The 21,050-nt window shown below is 44.5% G+C and overlaps 1 protein-coding gene across 1 annotated transcript in view; it reads right to left on the bottom strand.

The window, feature by feature from the left end:
• Positions 1 to 21,050, bottom strand: part of adam10a (ADAM metallopeptidase domain 10a) — a 184,851-nt gene that overhangs the window by 20,193 nt on the left and 143,608 nt on the right. Inside the window, exons 8-13 of the mRNA XM_038812909.1 lie at positions 15,339 to 15,522; positions 11,931 to 12,094; positions 8,818 to 9,001; positions 8,327 to 8,477; positions 6,450 to 6,633; positions 5,931 to 6,033 (exon numbers count right to left, since the gene is read on the bottom strand). Of these exons, the coding sequence (XP_038668837.1) occupies positions 5,931 to 6,033; positions 6,450 to 6,633; positions 8,327 to 8,477; positions 8,818 to 9,001; positions 11,931 to 12,094; positions 15,339 to 15,522 (970 nt within the window). The remainder of the gene's footprint in view (positions 1 to 5,930; positions 6,034 to 6,449; positions 6,634 to 8,326; positions 8,478 to 8,817; positions 9,002 to 11,930; positions 12,095 to 15,338; positions 15,523 to 21,050) is intronic.

The following is a 21,050-nucleotide window of genomic DNA, read 5'->3' as shown; positions in this document are numbered from 1 at the left end:
CACACTGCTGGGGGTCCTTGTCCTTCTTTAAAATTAACGACATCAGTGCCCGTGACATCGTCGGGGGCAAAGTCCCCCCTTCCCACGCTTCGTTGAGTGTCCGCACCAGCAAGGGGCCCACTAGGTCCACAAACTTTTTATAAAATTCCACCGGGAACCCATCCGGCCCCGGTGCCTTCCCTGACTGCATCTGCCCGATCCCCTTAACTAGCTCCTCCAGCTCAATCGGCGCACCCAGCCCCTCCACCTTCTCCTCCTGCACCTTCGGGAAAGAAAGCCCGTCGAGGAACCTCTTCATTCCCCCCCTCTCCCCCGTTGGCTCCGACCGGTACAGTTCCCCGTAAAAGTCCTTGAAGACCTCATTCACCTCTACCCCCTTCCGCACCACATTCCCACTCTTGTCTCTCACTCCAGCAATCTCCTTAGCCGCATCCCGCTTACAGAGCTGATGAGCCAGCATCCTACTCGCCTTTTCACCATGTTCGTACACTGCCCCTTGTGCCTTCCTCCACTGTGCCTCCGCCTTTCTAGTGGTCAGCAAATCAAATTTAGCCTGCAGGCTGCGCCTCTCCCCCAACAGTCCCTCCTCTGGTGCCTCTGCATACCTCCTGTCCACCTCCAGCATCTTTCCCACCAGTCTATCCCTCTCACTCCTCTCGCTCCTCTCCCTGTGTGCCCGGATGGATATCAGCTCCCCACGAATTACTGCCTTCAGGGCTTCCCAGATCATCCCCACCTGAACCTCCCCCGTATCATTCACCTCAAGGTACCCCTCAATACTTGCCCGGACCCTCCTACACACCTCCTCCTCCGCCAACAACCCAACATCCAACCGCCACAACGGACGTTGGTCTTGCACCTCTCCCATCTCCAACTCTATCCAATGCGGAGCGTGGTCGGAGATTGCAATGGCCGAATACTCGGCCTCCTCCACTCTCGGAATCAGTCCCCTACTCACCACGAAGAAATCTATCCGAGAGTAGGCCCTATGTACGTGGGAGAAGAAAGAGTACTCGCGTGCCCTCGGCCTTACAAACCTCCATGGATCCACCCCACCCATCTGGTCCATAAACCCTCTCAGTACCTTGGCCGCCGCCGGCCTCTTACCCGTCCTAGAGCTGGACCGATCCAGTGAAGGATCCAACACCGTATTAAAGTCCCCCCCTATGATCAGACCTCCCGCCTCCAGATCCGGGATCCGTCCCAACATACGCCTCATAAAGCCCGCATCGTCCCAATTTGGGGCATACACACTAGCCAGTACCACCATCTCTCCTTGTAGCCTGCCCCTAACCATCACATACCTACCCCCCTTATCCGCCACCACCTCCGATGCCTCAAACAACACATTTTTCCCCACCAGAATCGCCACTCCCCGGTTCCTCACATCCAACCCAGAGTGGAAAACCTGCCCCACCCATCCCTTCCTCAGGCGGACCTGGTCCGCCACCCTCAGGTGGGTCTCCTGAAGCATTGCCACATCCGCCTTTAGCCCCTTCAGGTGAGCCAGTACCCTCGACCGCTTCACCGGCCCATTCAACCCTCTCACATTCCAGATGACCAACCGGATCAGAGGGCGTCCCACCCCTCCCCTCCCCCGTCGGCTAGCCATAGCCCGTTGACTGCCCGCCCCAGGCCAGCACCCCCTGCTCGACCCCGTCCCCATAGCGACAACCCCTCACCTCTGTCCCCCCAGCCCCCACCAGCTCCTTCTTGACCCTACCAGCAGCAACCCGGTATTCCCCTTTCCCCCCCTCCCTTCCCCCCCCAGGCTAGGAACCCTCCCAGCCGCGAACCGTCCTCCATTGTACTTCCGTGGGTCAGCTAACTTCTGCTGACCCCGGAAACTCCCGCCAATAGCCCGACCCCTCCCGAAGTGGGATCATCCCCCAATCTATCCCCCCTCCTGGCACCACTCCAGCGCGGGGAAGAACCAGTTAAGGCCCCGCCTCCCCCGTCACCATCTCCACCCCCCAGCCCCGCAGCACGGGAAACCAGAGGAAAGCCCGCGCTTTTGCACTGCCCCACCACACCCTTCTGACGCAGCTCCCAAATATCAGCCCCACTCCATACCCCCAGTCCGGCATAGAATACAACATACCCCCCCGACCCTCCCCTCAAGATACACAGCCCAGACAATGTCCCACAGCACAAAAACAAAAACATAGCAGAACAACCCCTCCGTAAATAACCATATCGAAATTGCAAAAGTACTAAAACAAGAAGAAAACAACAGAAGAAAAAGAGAACACAGCAACAGCAGAATCCAGCACTAATATCTTACAGCCGACCTCGCAACCCCCAACCCCTAGTTCAAGTCCAGTTTCTCCGTCCGCACGAAGGCCCACGCCTCCTCCGGGGAATCGAAATAATAATGCCGGTCCGAATAAGTTACCCATAGGCGCGCGGGCGGCAACATTCCGAACTTTATCGTTTTTCTATAAAGCACGTCTTTCGTCCGATTAAATCCGGACCGCCGCTTAGCCACCTCCGCACTCCAGTCCTGGTAGATCCGCACTACCCCATTCTCCCAATTGCTGCTCTTCACCTTCTTGGCCCAGCGCAGCACGCACTCCCAATCACTGAACCGGTGGAACCTCACCAGCACCGCACGCGGGGGTTCATCTTCCTTGGGCCTCCTGGCCAGCACCCTGTGCGCTCCCTCCAGCTCCAAGGGCAGATGGAGAGATCCGGCCCCCACTAGCGAATTCAGCATTACAGCCACATAGGCTGTCAGGTCCGATCCCTCCAGCCCCTCTGCAAGGCCCAAGATCCGCAGGTTTTTCCGCCTCATGCGGTGATCCAGCTCCTCAAAGCGTTCCTGCCACTTCTTGTGGAGTGCTTCGTGCCCCTCCACCTTACTCACGAGGACCACGGCCTCCTCCTCTCGTTCAATGGCCTGCGTCTGCAACTTCTTGATGGCAGCACCCTGGGTGGACTGAATCTCTGACAGCCTTCTGTTTGTTTCCTGCAGAGAGCTCAGTACTTCATCCTTGAATTCTTTAAAGCAGCGCAGGAGATCAGTTTGTTGTTTCTGGGCCCAGAGTCTCCATTCCTCTGGAGCTTTGTCGGTGGCCATCTTGGATCCCTTCCCCCGTTTTTTCTGAGGAGCTTCTGCTGTTTTTTCCACCTTTCCACTCCGAGTTCGAGTCATGGACTGCAGGGAAAGTCGTTCAGCACACCTTCCCCCACCGGGAGACGTCGAAAAATTTCCGTTTTGGGCTCTCAAAAGAGCCGAAAAATCTCTTTAAAACGGGAGCTTCCAAATGTGTGGCTTACTGCTGCATAACTGCCACTCGAAGTCCTAAGGAGTTTTACAGCAGGTTGTATGAGTCGGAACCCGAGCTGGCCCAGAGGGGATGAGGAAATTCTTTGGAGGACTGACGTTCCCGAAGGTGGAGGAAGGGTTGGTAGAAGGGCTCGGGGCCCCGATCGGGTTGGAAGAAATAGCAGAAGGGCTGAAGGCCATGCAGTTGGGTAAAGCCCTGGGGCCGGACGGGTACCCAGTGGAGTTTTATAAAAAAGTTCTTTCGGATACTGGGGTCTCTGCTGATGAGGACATTTAAATGAGGCAAGGGAGCAATGGGTGCTTCCCCCGACGATGTCACAGGCCACTATCTCATTGATCCTGAAGCGGGATAAGGACACGGAGCTATGTGGGTCCTACAGACCGGTCTCCCTACTAAACATAGACGCCAAACTGTTGGACAAAATCTTGTCCTCTAGGATTGAAGACTGCATTCCAGACGTGATTGGTGAGGACCAGACGGGATTCGTTAAGGGTAGGCAGTTGGCAGCCAATGTAAGAAGGTTGCTGAATGTGATTATGATGCCCCCAGAGAGTAGGGACATAGAGGTAGTGGTCACAATGGACGCAGAGAAGGCATTTGATTGGGTGGAATGGGCTTATCTGTGGGAGGTACTGGGGTGGTTTGGATTTGGATGGGGCTTCATCGACTGGGTTAGACTGCTCTATCAGGCTCCCGCGGCGAGTGTACGGACGAACAGGTTGACATCGGGATATTTCAGGCTGCACCAGGGGACGAAGCAGGGATGCCCCCTCTCATCGCTGCTGTTTGCGTTGGCCATAGAACCGCTGGCAATTGCGTTGAGAGCCTTGAGGGTCCGGGAAGGGGTGGAACAGAGTCTCGCTATACGCAGACGACCTGCTCTTCAATGTTTCGGACCCACTAGAAGGGATGGAAGAAATTATGAGGATTCTGGGAGAATTTGACTGGTTTTCGGGTTATAAATTGAACATGGGGAAAAGTGAGATGATCGCGATCCAGGCAAAGGGGCAGGAGAGGCGATTGGGGGAGCTGCCATTTAGTGTGGTAGGGGAAGCTTTCGGCACCTAGGCATCCAGGTGGCGCAGGAATGGGAATGGCTACACAAGATAAATCTGGCCCGACTAGTAGACCAAATGAAGGAAGATTTCCGAAGGTGGGACATGTTCCCGTTAAAATGGCAGGTCCTCCCAAGATTCCGGTTTGTGTTTCAGTGCCTCCCCATCTTTATTCCACGGTCCTTCTTTAAACGGGTCATCTCTGGCTTTGTATGGGCGGGTAAGACCCAGCGAGCAAAAAAAGTGGATGCTGGTGCGCAGTCGAGGGGAGAGCGGGCTGGCACTGCCGAAATTTAGTAATTATTGTTGGGCGGCGGGGGTGTGTGTGTGTCGGTGTGGGAGCGAGTTGAGGCGGCATCATGTAAGAACATGAGTTTGGGGGCATTGGTAACGCCGCCTCTGCCGTTCCCGCCGGCCTGGGAGTCCACCAGCCCTATGGTGGTGGCAGCCCAGAGAGTCTGGGGGCAATGGAGGAAACATGTGGGAGCAGAGGGAGCATCGGTCTGGTCTCCAATCTGCAATCCGAGGGTTTCGGACATTTACAAGGAACTCATGGGGTCAGAGGAAATGCAGACTTGGGAGCTGAAACACAAGTGGGAAAAGGAGTTAGGAGGAGAGATAGAGGATGGTCTCTGGGTGGACGGGTTGAGTAGAGTCAACTCGTCCACAACATGTGCCAGGCTTAGCCTGTTACAGTTTAAGGTCGTTCACCGGGCTCACATGACAGTGGCCTGGATGAGCAGGTTCTTTGGGGTCGAAGATAGGTGCACAAGGTGTGCAGGAGGACCAGCAAACCATGTCCATATGTTCTGGACATGCCCGAAGCTTAGGAGATTCTGGCAGGGGTTTGCAGAGGTCGTGTGCAAAGTGTTAAAAACTGGCACTGAGTCCAGAGGTGGCGATTTTCGGGGTGTCAGAAGACCCGGGAATCCAGGAGGAGAAAGAAGCAGACGTTCTGGCCTTTGCCTCCCTGGTGGCCCGGACACGGATATTATTACATGGAGGAACTCAAAGCCCCCGAAGTCGGAGACCTGGCTAACTGACATGACTAGCTTTCTCTGTCTGGAGAAAATGAAGTTCGCCCTGAGAGGGTCAATGTTAGGGTTCGTCCGGAGGTGGCATCCGTTCGTCGACTTCTTTGGGGAAAATTAATCGTCAGCAGAAGGTGGTGTGGGGGGTGTTGGGGTTTAGTTTAGTTCAGAGTAGGGTATTAGAAAAGGTGGGGCCTATGAGGGAGGAAGACGGTTTTTGCACTATGTTTATATTTGTATGTACACTGTTTCTTCTGTTCTTGTTATAAAACCATAAATACCTCAATAAAATGTTTATTTAAAAAAAAGATGCATGGTTTGAAAATGGGAGTAAGTTATGGCAAATGAAAGACTGGCACAGGATAGGCAACATGGAAAGACTGATAGTCAAGGGCCTGCCTTTGGGCAGAACATTACTGATGATGATGCCCCATTTTAAACACTTCACAGAACCAGCAGCTGAACAATGTAATGCGTCCACTTGAATCAAGTTTGGTCCATCACTAACTGAAAATTGGGCTCTTTATCATCTTCAAATATCACACAGCACTTACGTTTCTCCATACAGCAAACATGGCACAATTGGGTTTCATCCTTAGTACTTGTACAGGTGCATTCCATAAGGCTGTACTTCTCACAGATTGATCCAGAGCATTGCTGGGCGGCAGGGGGAAAAAATAGGATGGAATTAAATATTATGAAGTTTAAATGTTTGTAAATTACAACAGCAATTCCTCGATAAGCAAATGGATTCAACTAGAGACGGAAATAATTCTTGCACTGTACATGTTGCTTAGATTTTAGACAAAAATTGGTTTTAAGAGGAGAGCTGTGGAAACTACTCAAATGTTATTTGGATTGCGTACTGAAATTTATGGATCACTTATTTCAGGAAAAATGTTTGTAAAGTTACTTGAATACTAAAAAGAATGAAGTGAGCAGTTTATTCACATTTCTACTCCATCAACTATATACCTAAACATTGTCTTCAAAAGTTGCAGCTCGAACTGCTCAAAGATACATTCAGATTAGGATTTATATACATTTGCAGACACACAATATGGGCTACTTACTCCTTTAATGCACACTTGGGTTCCCCGATTACAAAGGGTAAAGTTGTCTTTGGGATCCGATGTTGGACATAGAGCAGTTCCACCACTACATTTCCCATCCTTTGCACAATCTGACTCATTACGGCATTTTTCATTGTAAGGCTTAAAATGGCAGTCTCTGGTACAGCATGGTCCTTGACTTGGGCTAGAACAAAATGGCAACAGAAAAAATATTTTTAATTCTAATTTATTTCTTTAAAAATTGTCTGTGCCACATCGAACATTTGTAAATTCTAAAGAAGAATTAACTTCACTATATTTGCTTACTGGCTTATTTTGCCACTGCAAAAACTATTTCCAAGATACCCGAAAGAATCAAAATTCATTTAATACTTTAAGATGAAAATAAAGGAAAATGCCCATTTAGCTCTTCACTCTTCAAAATGAATTCCACTGAACAGAATATTATTGAAGTTAGTACAAGAACACAAAGAGCACCACAAGCTGTTTTGTAACATGTTGAGATTACCCTGAAGTAATTTAAATGGTGGACTTGCAATGCACCTCCATTTTACTGTTAGTTCAAACAGGAAAACCGTGCAACTGTTCCAAGCCAGTATTTCAATCATGAGTCGATTGAAGTTAAGATGTGATTCAAAAGGGAAGCCAGGATGCAGATGGATAAAATGTCACAACAAAATCAAGACAGAACTTCATAATTAATCAACTGGAATTTGTGACTGCAATTCTTCAATGTTTAAAAAAAAAATGTAACCATAGGAATGTGAAGACAATTCCCAAGTATCGCTGTTTTCACCTGCTAAACACAGCATGTTCTCCCCTGTATAACTTCAAACAAAGCAATGAAGTAAATTAATTTCTTGTTTTATGAAAGAATGGGTATCGATACTGCACAAGATGATAAAAATTGGCCACCTACACTCAGCAGCTTGCTCAATTATTTAAGCCTGCAAGTTTAACTTTTCAACAAAAACTCTGAACTGCGTAAATTTAGACTTTCCTGCAATGAAATCCATGTTGTATTATCATTAAAGGTCAAGGCTGATGTTTATTTCAATTTCTGCTTTGGGAGACATTCACAGAGGAAGACGTAACCTGCTCTCCGCCCTACAGCAGTCAGACTGTAAGGTAAAGCATGGAAAAGCAGTGCCCGTCTGAGAAATAACCAGTAGCAGGAAAACAATAGCGTTGAGGTTAAATGTGGTATGACAACACAGTTATGTTGAACAGAGACGACTGTCACATTAGTCCTTGTATTAGATAAATATACCACCGAAACACACAAATGTAACGTCCAAACTAAACCAACTCTTCACCACAGCATTGCAGGTGGGCAGATTTTTACAATTTTAAATTGGTTTGAACTCTGAGAAACCTTCTAAACACACAACCATTGAACTAGACATCTAATACCTCAAAAGCTGGAACCCAGGATGTTAAGCTTCAAAAGCTAGAATAGCTACAACAACTTAAAATCCCAGAAGAATTTAACTTATTTCAGTTGTTTGAATTGGACCCGGTCAGGTCAAAAATGAATCCAGTTTTTCCAATATAATTAGATTGCTATCTGTACAGTCTGTCAGTTTAAGACAGATTACAGCTGTAGGTTTCTTGCTGTTTCTGACTTGGGCACTTGACAATTTAAATTGAAGTTTAAATCACAATTGTATCCTCCTTCTCTTTCCCTCTGCTCCCAATTTTTGCAAATATATATTTTTTAAAAGCTCTATTCATATAAAAACAGTTCCGCCATTGCGGCAGCCTCACAGGTGAGTCAACTCCACTCGAATCCCTGAATGTAGCATCAGCTTTCTGTGCAGATGAGAGAGGAAACTATTCAAACACAATGTTGCAAGCAGCTTAAATGTTGTGCTTACCTGCACTGTTTGCTTGGTCTAAGCTTGCATTTCTTCTCGTCTGCCTGATTTGCATCATAGCAGCAAATGTCTTTGCACTGGTCACTGTAACCGCAGTCACATTGCTCCCCGTCTTCAACTAAACCATTGCCACAAATTGGTTTCCCAGATTCTTCGGGGAAAAAAATTAAGTTAGCATCAAGATTCAATTAATAAGTGAAGTATCTAAACAATTCAGATGCTGCGTCTGAACTTACAACATTGTACCAGAACTGAATAGCAACAGTGGGTAATTCATGACCCAGTTTTGGAAATGGAAATAGGAATGTTGCATTAGCTGAAAACAGAGTCCAAAAGTAGCAAACTCAAATGAAAAAATGAAAACACCACGGATTATTAATTAGCTTCTTACAGGCGGAAGCTGGGTAACACCTAATATTTTATTACTGGTATAGAACGGCACTATTAAAAGGCAATTTACCGATTCCGTTCTGCTGCTGTTTTATACTTACCAACAAAACAGTGGTTTCTCTTCTTGTCAAGCACCTGGCTGATGTTTTTAATGCTGCAGGTAGAGAATTTATTGTTGTTCTGCTTATCACCAGATGTAGCTCGTGCATACATAATATAATTGCCTTTTTCTTTCAGTTCCCCAGACTTGGATTCTCCTGGGGTACATTCAGAGCCAGAGTCATGCTGAGGAGATAAATAGGAACAATAGCCTGGTAAATTTCATTCACAGCTTGTAATATAATCAGGAGTGTTAGTCTTTGTACCCATGTTCACTGTGATAAATAGAACAGATGGGCAAGTTCCAACAAAAAGCCACCACCATTTCTAAAGCAACACCCACTGCACAATAAACAAGGGGGACTTTTAAAAAGCTGACCCAATTTTTTGTGAAATAAAATTCCATGTAAGCTATTTCTCCAATTACTTTTGGGCTTCCAAATTTTAATACATTTCTGCAGTCTTCAACTTTTATCAAATAAAAGAATTTTGTTACACCATTTCTCATGTTGTTTCTTGGTAATTGACAAAGGCTGATGGTTGGAACTAGATCAGAGGCCAGCACTGTTCTTGAACTGCCTGCATTATTTTGAAAAATGGCCCAAATCATCCGATCAGCAGCAGCTGCCCATGAAGATTTTCTCCACCCAAAGCAAGAGCCCCTTTCTTCCAGGATCTTCCAATCTCGGATAATACAAAATATGGATAGTGCAGCACCACCTGTCCAGCACCAGTAACTGGAGTAGAGTCGGGGGCGGGGGGGGGGGGGGGGGGGAGAGCCAGGACCCGTAACGTATTCTGGTAAGTATTTTAAAATCCAGCCTATTACTAAATGAGGGAAAGGGTGCAGAGTTTGGCAGGTGCGTCGCGGTGGGTCAGTGCTGTAGCCGGTTCTGGTGTTACCCAGCTGTTAGGCCACACTCTAAATCATCTAACGTTTCCTGGGTAACAATGACTGTTATCTGCGCATCTTTAAACTTGCATCACCAGGTCTCACATCAGCTGAAAAATTCAAATTATTGAGTTGCGTAAAGGGTAGAAAAGAAGATCTGCATTTCTCCAATTTTAAAGCATCATATTTCCCCCCCATTTCCCTATTAACATGACTTCTAATAATAATCATTATTATAATAATAATCATTATTAATTCTCCACCAACCAATATTCCAAAGGGAACAAAGTCTTTGTCTCTCAAATCTGGACATCGTTGGGTACACATTTCTTCTAAACAGCCTTGCATTGCCTATGTACATGCACACCCATATTAATCACACCTTCAACATCTGCCTATTACCATATGCACACTTTTTTTTAAGCTAACCCTGCCATCAATAATATGCTGTGCAGTAGACAACTGGATGTGCTTTGTGTCTTCAAGCGCCGAGTCATCCACCGAGTCTTATTCTCAAGCTTTTCCTCCAGCCATTTGTATCTCTGCCAATTTCTTTGGGCAATTTAACGTCTCCAAAACTAACCTATTCCCATCAATTATTCTCCCTCAGAGAACTCTCAACTACTGAGCCAAGCTGAAGTGATTGTGGAGTCGTGCTGAATTTTAGGATTTGAGCACAATCCTGACACTCTGGTATAATCCTCAGGGACTGCCACCTTCCAGTTTTCCAGAGAGGGGATGCTCATGCAGTGCCCTGGCTGACATTCATCCCTCGACCATCAAATCAGACTTACTGGCAATTAACTAATTACTGGAGGAAAATTGGCTTCAGTACCAAATAACCATTACTGCACATCAAGAAAGCAAAGTGATTTGGAATGACGGGTATATAATCATAAATTCTTCTATCAGTCGAAACAGCAGTTTATGAAAAAATAAGGATCCTTCTTTCCACCACTTCCCCATCCTTCAGTCTTGCTAATACTTGGGTTACACACCAAACAAATAATTCTGGTGTTCCTTCCATATTCATCCCATAATCTGCTGTTAACACAATCTACTGTTATCATTTGCAAAAGGAAAACTTGCAAAATGAAAACCGCAACCCCATACTCATTTCTCCTACCTGCCCAATAAACCTGTTCTACTGACCTCAACTCAAGATTCTATTCACTCTTATATGTTGTATTTATTAGGGACACCCATTCTACCCATCATCCAAAATACCGTTGAAACTTGCGTAGATGTTTCTAACACCGTAAAGTATTCTTCTTTTTTTGAAGGCTTAATTTCTCTGCTTTCAGGCCTCGTATTTGTTGCGGCAAGAAACGTCCATGTTGTCATCAGAGCACCCTTTCAGGTTCCCGTCTCTTTAGCAGTATTAATAGTCATATTTTCTCCCTATTTGACCAAGTACAGTCTTGTACCTTAATCCTCACATTTATTTTCTTACTTTGGAATGTTTCATTCATATAGTCAATTTATTGGTCGCTTATTAGATGCAGAGCAAGATATTTTTGACAAATGTAGGCAAAAACCTAATTGCTTACTATTCTTAGACACACACAAGCACGCTTTGCTCTCAACACATGCAACTCACTTCTAAAGTGTCACATAGGTAAAGCGCAGGTCACCTGATTGCATGTTTGCAAAACAAGTTACCACAGGCAGCATCTTAAAAGTATTTTGTTAAAACTTCTGCACCAGTGATTCACCTACAAGTGTGACCTGTACAACTGACCACAGAAAGTGCAAAGTCTGCAGCACTTTCCCAGAGGAAGCAGCCGAGGTGAACCACATTTTCAGGAAAAGTAAATACTGCAGATACTAGGTTAGGATTCTGATGAAAAGTCATCAACTTGATACTCCCTGGCCTGCTGAGCATTTTCAGCATTTTTATTACTGGATCAAATTTCTGGTTGACTGTTATTAGACATTATGTGAAAGAATCAGCTCAGGTTAAAACAACTGAACTCCGGTAGCATTCAGTTACTGAAGTATATGTACTCAAAATATATTTACTCTCTTACTAACGATACAACAGTTTGTGTTAACTTGTATAACACTCCAGTCATTTTGAAAGGCATCATTTCCAATTTAATGCAAGAAATACTTTTGAGAGCTCCACTACCAATTTAATTACTGATTCACTGATACTTCAAGGAAAATGATTAGGAAATAAATTTGATAGATTTTGTAAGCTGTATTTGGTTTGATACTCACTGGAGAACCAAAGTTGTGGCCAACTTCATGTGCAAATGTGATGTGAGAGACTTTAGGAGGGACATGAGAACCATAGTTCTGAACAGTGATGATTCCGGTATTGAGTGACTTCTTCTTTCCATCAGAATAAAGTTTGCTTTTTTCACATATTCCCCCAGAGCTTCCTACGTTGAGAAACAGTGCATAACTGGATTAGTATTTAAAAGCACGGTAAATGTTCGGACTTAAAATTTCATCTGAGTCTATGGAAAAGCCATCCATTTTCATATTGCTGTTGGATTACAATCCAGTGAAAGAAATGGAGACACAAGGAGAGATATTGTGTACAATAAAGATTTCTTCACAATTTAGGGAGCCCATCCATCCATAAAAACTGATTGTAATGTGACCAGCAATCTGGTTACATTTCTTGTTAGTGCAGCAAAGCTAATAATTCCTAATAATAATGTTCTTTCAATAACCAGTGATGTCAAAAGAATGCTAGTTTTATCTTTTAAAATCAACAGCCATATTGTACCCCCCCCCCCCTGTTTGTTCTTGGATACAAATGACACTAAACCCACAAAATTTGTGTATCGCATGTAGGTACTGCAGCTCAGGAAGGATATATTGTACTGTGGGATAATATTTTATGAAGGCAAATACATTATTTTGTTGCATATAATTTTCCTGGATGTCATACGCCCATTTTCACGGCCTTATAAATACACAATCTCCGTCCGTGTGGAGTTTGCACATTCTCCCCATGTCTGCGTGGGTTCCACCTCCCACAACCCAAAGTTGTGCAGGTTAGGTGGATTGACAATGCTAAATTGCTTCCTTATTTGGGAAAAAAAAATAATTGGGTACTCTAAATTTATAAAAAAAATACAATTTCCTTTAAAACAAAATCACTTCAATATCAGGTTTTCTACTTTCAAATGGAGCTGTAAATGGCTTTCCTTTCCGTTTAAAAGAAAAACCAAAAATGCCTTTAAATCTCTTCTATGGTATCTCAGGAGCTTTGCTTTTCTTGGCTACGTTTTCCTGTGCAGTATTTTACTTGCTTGGATGGTCATTCACATCCATTCCATTAAAGGATATTTTTATTTTGCCTGTGCGCACTTGTTTGCTGCCTGCACTATTTCTTGTTGACACGTTAATTTAAAAAAGTATGAGCTGCTGGCCCCTTTTTTGCCATGTCAAGGGATTTGAGCAGCTGCATTACCTACTGTTTTCTGGCACAACATAGAAGCACTCGTACAATGGAACAAACTGAATGGCTTCAGAGTGAGAGGGAGAACATAGCCAAGTTATAAAAGCCATAATTTGAAGTTACTAGGTATTAAAAGAATGAACGAGGTCTGGCTAAGTGCAGTGGTTTAAACATGAGGGCATGTATAGTCTGTCAAATCGCCCATCACTCACTTTGGCTTACTGTTTATTCCTGCATGTCCATTGTCATTTGACTTTATGAAACTAAATATTTGACAATATGTTTTCTGGATGTATGGGGTTCTGGTATACTGCAGTGGTTCAACATATTCAGAGACAAAAATGTTAAATGGTGTCTGTTCCGAGCAACTTTGTTATTTGAATTTTTATTCATCCAGAATTTAAAATAATCAGAATAATTTTATTTATCATTGAGCACTACGATATAGATTCACAATTTTCCACATGACTAATGATGAAAAGGTAATGGAGGAAGAGAGAAATCGCATTACTTCACCAGTCAACGGAAGTTCACCTTAAATCAATTAAATAATAAGAATCTTTATTAGTGTCACAAGTAGGCTTACATTAACACTACAATGAAGTTACTGTGAAAATCCCATAGTAGCTACATTCCGGCGCCTGTTCAGGTACATTAGACCATAAGACATAGGAGTGGAAGTAAGGCCATTCGGCCCATCGAGTCCACTCCGCCATTCAATCATGGCTGATGGGCATTTCAACTCCACCTACCAGCATTCTCCCCGTAGCCCTTAATTCCTCGCGACATCAAGAATTTATCTATCTCTGCCTTGAAGCCATTTAGCGTCCCGGCCTCCACTGCACTCCGTGGCAATGAATTCCACAGGCCCACCACTCTCTGGCTGAAGAAATGTCTCCGCATTTCTGTTCTGAATTTACCCCCTCTAATTCTAAGGCTGTGCCCACGGGTCCTCGTCTCCTCGCCTAACGGAAACAGTTTCTTTGCATCCACCCTTTCTAAGCCATGTATTATCTTGTCATTGACATTGAGGGAGCATTCAGAATGTCCAATTCACCTAACAAGCACGTTTTTCGGGACTTGTGGGAGGAAACCGGAGCACCCGGAGGAAACCCACACAGACACGGAGAGAATGTGCAGACTTCACACAGAGTGACCCAAGCTGGGAATCGAATCAGGCCCTGGCGCTGTGAAGCAACAGTGCCAACCACTGTGCTACCATGCATCTTCCTCACCGGTCAGGGAAAACTGTAGTACATGCAAGGAACTTGGCATTTTAGCATAGCTGCATGGTGTAAAAAAGGTAAGAAGAGAAAGAAATGCCACAATTCAGTTTACAAATATAACCTAATCATATACATCAAAAGTATGGAAACAGTTCAATATGAAAAAAGCATCCAGAAATTTAAATCACGTGAACTTACAGGTTACTGAGTTTCACCTTATAACCATGGCATGCAAAAGATTGTCTCCAGGATTCCTGCTGTGGTTCAGGATGCCTGATTACAGCCTTTCAATTCAATCGCAAAATGCATCAACCCCCATCATTCACATATGCCAGACCGTTTCCTTTGTTGCAGTATGTACTAAAGCTTCAAAGGGTGGTGTAACAATTTCATTATACTGTACACGACCGTGATACATGAAGGATCTCTTCCTGCCCACCATGTTTTCATGAGTTAGAGGCATAAGTCCAATACATCACTAAATGGTCACAAATACTTGGCAAAGAACAGCTCTCTCTCTTTTGCATATCGGTTAAACTCAATTTCCCGTCTGGGTTATAATTGTAGTTCATTTTGTTCTTGAATTAGGGGTGCGGGGGTCTTTTAGAGATGGTTTCCACAATTGCATGTTTGATTTAAATGAACATGAAAACGTCAAGCATGTTATCTTTACTGCATCGAAACCCAATATTACAAACTTAATTTAAATTAAGAAAAATTAAAACAGAAGCGAGTGACTTGAGTAAGCTACAGCAAAAAAACCATTACTTAAAAAAGTTAAACCTATGAAAAATTAAAATCAATAGAAATAAGATTTTTCTTCAACAAAAACTAGCATAATTTATCACATGACTCCTTAATTTCTAAGATTTATACTTTGATCATTTCAATTGTCAAAGCAGGGTGCATGCCAGAAGCAGCTACTCATTTTGCTATTTAATTCAAAGGATCCAAGTTACTGGAAACAGCAATGGCTGCAAATTTTACCTGCTGGTGCACCAACCCAAGCCAGTCCCAGGACACCATCATCAAAATCACGGTCTGTGAACACATAGGCTAAGCAATAATCATCATGATTCTGTTCTGAATTCAGTTCAAGGAATTTCTCAACGCCAATGTTCGCAAACCTAAATGGGTTGCTTCTATCTTTTTCCTCAATCGTGGTGTTGATCTGAAAGGCAATGTCATTTATTGTGTTAGATAAAACATTGGCGGAGAAAGGATGCATTTTTGAATGTATTCTACACAAGGTATTAAATGAACACTGCTTTAAATCATTGTTATTTTACCCACAGCAATCTCGCTGACCATACAAAAACCCTGCATTTTTCTGAAACTATTACTCAACATTCTCAACAAAACTGGACTGTAAACTGAAGCTGGAGGCCAGCAAACAGATGCACGTTTGCACTATTTGTAGGTGGCATAAAGGACCAATAAAGAAATTGAGCATGCGCAGATCAGATAAATAGCCAAGTCCTTTACCAGGCTTCACCATAAAACCTTTACTGCGCAGAAAGAGGCCATTCAGTCCAGTGTGTGCGCCAGCCAAAAAAAAAAGATAAAAGGAATAAGCCGCTCATTTTAATCCCATTTTCCAGTACCTGATCCGTAACCTTGCAGATTACAGCATGTCAGATGCAGATCCAGGTATTTTTAAAATGAAACGAAAGAGAAATTGCTGGAAAATTTCAGCAGGTCTGGTGGCATCTGTAGGGAGAGAAGAGCTAACGCTTCGAGTCCGATGACTCTTTGTCAAAGGTAACAGACAGAAAATAGTGAGTTGAGCGTTTCAGCCTCAACTACCAACCTCGGCAGTGAATTCCAGAAGCTCACCACCCCTGGGGTGAAAAATCTTTACCTCATTTCCCTTCTAATCCTTCCACCTTAAAACATGTAATTGACCCCTTAGCTAATGGTAACAAGTCTTTTCGGTCTAGACCACTCGCATTTTGTGCACCTCAAGTTAGGTCACCCCTCTGTTCAAAGGAAAACAACCCAAGCCTCTTCAAACTTTTCCCAAAGCTACAATTTTCAAGACCTGGCAATATTCTCGTAAATCTCCTCAGCACACTCCAGAGCACTTGTGTCCTTCTGTAAAGTGGTAATGAGCTGCAGCCTAGCCAGTGTTTGAAAACATTTCATCATTACATCTCTGTTTTTGGGTTTAATATCTCGTCCAGTAAAAGGAAAGCGTTCCATATGCTTTCTTGACCACCTTGTCCACCTGTCCTGCCACCTTCATGGACCTGTGGACATGCACTCAAAGGTTTCCCTCTTCCTCAACCCCTCTCAATGTCTTTTCGTTTATGAAATGAAAAGAAATGAAATGAAATAAAAATCGCTTACTGTCACGAGTAGGCTTCAATGAAGTTACTGCGAAAATCCCCTAGTCGCCACATTCCGGCGCCTGTCCAGGGAGGCTGGTACGGGAACCGAACCGTGCTGCTGGCCTGCTTTAAAAGCCGGCGATTTGGCCCAGTGAGCTAAACCAGCCCCTATTATTGAGTACTCCCTTGATTTATTTGCCCTTATCAAATGCATTACATCACACTTCTCCGAATTTAATTCAATTTGCCAATTCTCTGCCCACTCAACCAAACTATTGATATAATTCTGGAGTTCTCAGCTGTGCTCTTCACTATCAACTACATGGTCAATTTTTATGTCATTTGCAAATGTCCATCATGCTCCCCACATTTAAGTCTAAATCATTAACATATACAACAGCAAAGGCCCCAACACTGAACACCACTGGAAACCATTTTCCATTTGCAAAAACATCCAACGCCCATTACCCTCGGTTTCCAGTCAGAGCCAATTTTGGGTCCTATCTGCCACTTTCCCTTGTATCCCACGAGATCTCACTTGTCTGCCCAGTGTGCCATGTTTGGCCTTGCCAAATGCCTTACTGAAATCCATGTAGACAATATCCATTGCATAACCTAATTAATCCTCCTTCTTACTCCCTCAAAAAAATACAATTAAGTTAGTATGACCTCCTGACCAAAACCCGGATCACTCCTCATCTTTTTTTTTTAAATTTAGATTACCCAATTATTTTTTCCAATTAAGGGGCAATTTAGTGTGACCAATCCACCTACTCTGCACATTTTTGGGTTGTGGGGGCGAAACCCACGCAGACACGGGGAGAATGTGCAAACTCCACACGGACAGTGAACCAGAGCCGGGATCGAACCTGGGACCTCAGCGCCGTGAGGCAGCTGTGCTAACCACTAGGCCACCGTGCTGCCCACTCCTCATCTTTCTAAGCGACAGTTTAGCCTGCCTCTTAGAATTGTTTCCAATAAGTTGCCCATCACCGAAGTCAGACTAACGGGCCAATAAATTTCTCGCCTATCGCCTATTAAAATAATGGTACAATGTCCACAGACCTCCAAGCCTCCAGAATCTCAACTGTATCAAGTGAGGATTGGATATTTCTTCTCTAGCTTCTTTCATCAATCCATGTGGCACTGGTTTGATTGATCCACCTTCAAGGATGCATGGCCCCCCAGTGCTTCCCTTCTCACTATGCTTACTGTATGTAATATTTCACACAACTCCGATTTAAATAGAATGGCTAAATCATCCCTCTCCTCAGTAAAGACAGAAACAAAGTACTCATTGAGAACCCTGCCCATATCTTCTGATTAGACCCAAAAGTTACCATGTAAATCTTTGATAGGCCACATATTTTTCTTTGTTATTCTCTTGCTTTGGATGTAATGGTAAAACATCTTGGGATTATCTTTGAGTTTACCTGCCAATTTCTTTTGTTCCCTCTCCTTGCTTTCTAAATTTCCATTTTAACTTCACCCCTATACTTTTTATACGCTGAAGGTTTTCGGTAGTATTACAACTTTTGTGACTTTCTTAAGCTTTCCTTTTCTGCTTTAATTTGGCCTGTATGCTTCTGGATAACCACCCAGGCTATAGATTTGGAATACCTCCCTATTGCTTTGTGAGACCTTGTTTATAAGGCCTCCACAGAATTTCGCCTTTGAATGCCTCTCCCTAATTTGACAGTTTTTTCAATCGAATAGCTTTATCCATTCCACTCTTGCCAGCTTATCTCTCAGCTTTTTAAAATGTGTCTTTCTTCCTGTTCTATCGTTTTCCATAATGATGTAAATCTATAAAGCTATATTAAGGTCACTATTTCCAAAATGGCTCCCCCACTGTTACTTCATCTACTTGCCCAGCTACATTAGACTAAATCTAGCATTGCACCTCCTCTCATTGGACTTGCTGCACGCAGGCTACAAAAATTATTTTGAATGCAGTTCTAAACTTTTGTGCCCTCCACCCTTCACACTGTTCATATCGCAATTGATATTAGGGAAAGTCCCTAGTGATTACTGCTCTCGTGTTTCCGTTTCCAAAAAATCTGTGCATGTTTGCTCCTGTAACTACCTACAGTGTGGCTGCCCCTCTTTTTTTTGTTTCTGAGCTCAGCCCATATGGTCTCATTTGATGCTTCATTTAGCATATAATTATCCCTCCCAGCTGTAATTGATTCTTTAACCAATAATGATACACCTCCACCTTTTTTTCTCCCCCTCCCTATCCTGCCACTAAACATTCAGCCATGGATGTTGAGCTGCCAATTTTGCCACTCTTTAAGCCAAGTTTCTGTTACAGCAACAAACGTCCCCGTGAGGATGCAAGCGAGTATGGAAACAGGAGATTTGAGAGACTAAACACATGACTGGGAATCTGGAGTGGGAGGGAGGGCATCCGATTTCTGAGACATTGCAACCAGTACTGGGTAAGGAGGGACCTCTACAAGCCGGGGTCTAAACCTGAACAAGGCTGTGACAAACAAACTTCCTGTGAGGATGTTTCCCCCAGCCCCAGCCTTGTTCAGGTGTAGACCTCGGCTTGGAAAGGTCCCACCTTACCCAGAACTGGTCACAATGTGTCAGAAATCTGATGCCCTATTTACTACACCAGATTCCCAGACATGTGTTTAGTCTCTCAATTCTCCTGTTTCTATACTCACCTGTACCTGGTAAGAAGTCTGACAACACTAGGTTAAAGTCCAACAGGTTTTTTTCAAACACGAGCTTTCGGAGCACTGCTCCTTCCTCAGGTGAATGAAGAGGTATGTTACATACCTCTACATTCACCTGAGGAAGGAGCAATGCTCCGATAGCTAGCTTTGAAACAAACCTGTTGGACTTTAGCCTGGTGTTGTCAGACTTCTTACTGTGCTCACCCCAGTCCAACGCCGGCATCTCCACATCACTTGTACTTGGGACTGGGAGTAATCCTGAGATTACTGCTTTAGAGGTCCTGCATGTCAGTCTCCTTAGGATTTGCCTTCAGGACTTCATAGAATCCCTACAGTGCAGAAGGAGGCCATTTGGCCCATCGAGTCTGCCCCGGCCCTCTAAAAGAGCACCCTACCTGGGCCTATCCCTGTAATCTCACCCGACGTCCACTCCCCCGCCTTATTCCTGTAATCTCACCTAACCTGCACATCTTTAGACACTAAAGGTCAATTTAAAGTGGCCATTCCACCTAACCTGCACATCTTGGGATGTAGGAGGAAACAGGGGCACCAAGAGGAAACCCATGCAGACAAGGGGAGAATGTGAAAACTCCACACAGTCAGTCACCCAATGCCGCAATCGAACCCGGGATTTTGTGCCCTTTCCTACCAAGTCATTGATATCAATGTCACGGAGCAGCCGCAGGATATTCTTTTGTGGAAGGATGATCAGCCACAGGTCCACGTTCCTAATCCAAGCTCTAAGGTGGCAGCATACCATTCTACAGTCATGTCTACGGCCACAGAAATGCCTGCCTGTTCCCCTAACTAACGAATCCCTTATTGCTATCGCTCTGTCCCTCAGCTTTCTCCTCTCCTGCACAGCAGAGCTTCCTGTGGTGCCACAAACTTCGCTCTGATTGCACTCCTCGGAGAAACCAACACCCTCACCCGTATCCAGAACTGAAAACTGATTGGTGAGCTTGAGCCCAAGGGATTCCTGCACTACCTGTCTGGTATTCTTCAATTGCCTGGCTGTCATGCATTCCCTTTCTGCTTCCAGGCTCCTAAGCTGTGGTGTGACCACCTCTCTGAACGTGCTAACCATGTAGCTCTCAGGCTCGTGGATGCACCAGAGTGTCTCCAGCCACCACCTGAGCTCCAAAATCAGTAGCTCAAAGTTTTGCAGCTTCCTGCACAGTCGCCTAAGACATCAGTTGTATCCACAACTTCCTACATAGTACAATGCTACAAGACACGCATTCCACATGACGTAGCTGCCCTGCCTTGACTTCAATTTACTTCCCTTATGTTAACCTTTTTTACTTTGGTTACTTATGCAACCCTATTTTACCAGGCCTAGACCTTATTTCCCAATTGCTTGTGTTTCTTACATAAATGTAAGTAGCTCCTTTTATTTAAAAAAGTATTGTCCTAATTCTCAGCTACTTGAAAACCCTCCCCAAAGGCAGTTTCTCACCAACCAGTGACCTTATGTTTCTCCTGCAATGTTAAATTCTAAGTGCTGCTGACTGCCTGGCTCGGTGTCCTCTGCTCCCCTCTAGATACTAATGACTGATTGCCTGTCCCAGAGCCCACTGCTCCCTCTCGCCTCCTTAAAATGGCAGCTTCGCAATGATCACAGCTGCAAGCCTCTTGGACATCTAGAAGGTTAGTAAATTTGCAGATGACACAAAGTCGGT

The sequence above is a fragment of the Scyliorhinus canicula genome, chromosome 12 (assembly GCF_902713615.1).
Source record: "Scyliorhinus canicula chromosome 12, sScyCan1.1, whole genome shotgun sequence".
Taxonomy (NCBI): domain Eukaryota; kingdom Metazoa; phylum Chordata; class Chondrichthyes; order Carcharhiniformes; family Scyliorhinidae; genus Scyliorhinus; species Scyliorhinus canicula.
Note: the sequence above shows the minus strand (reverse complement) of the source record. Positions and strands in the feature narration are given on the sequence as shown.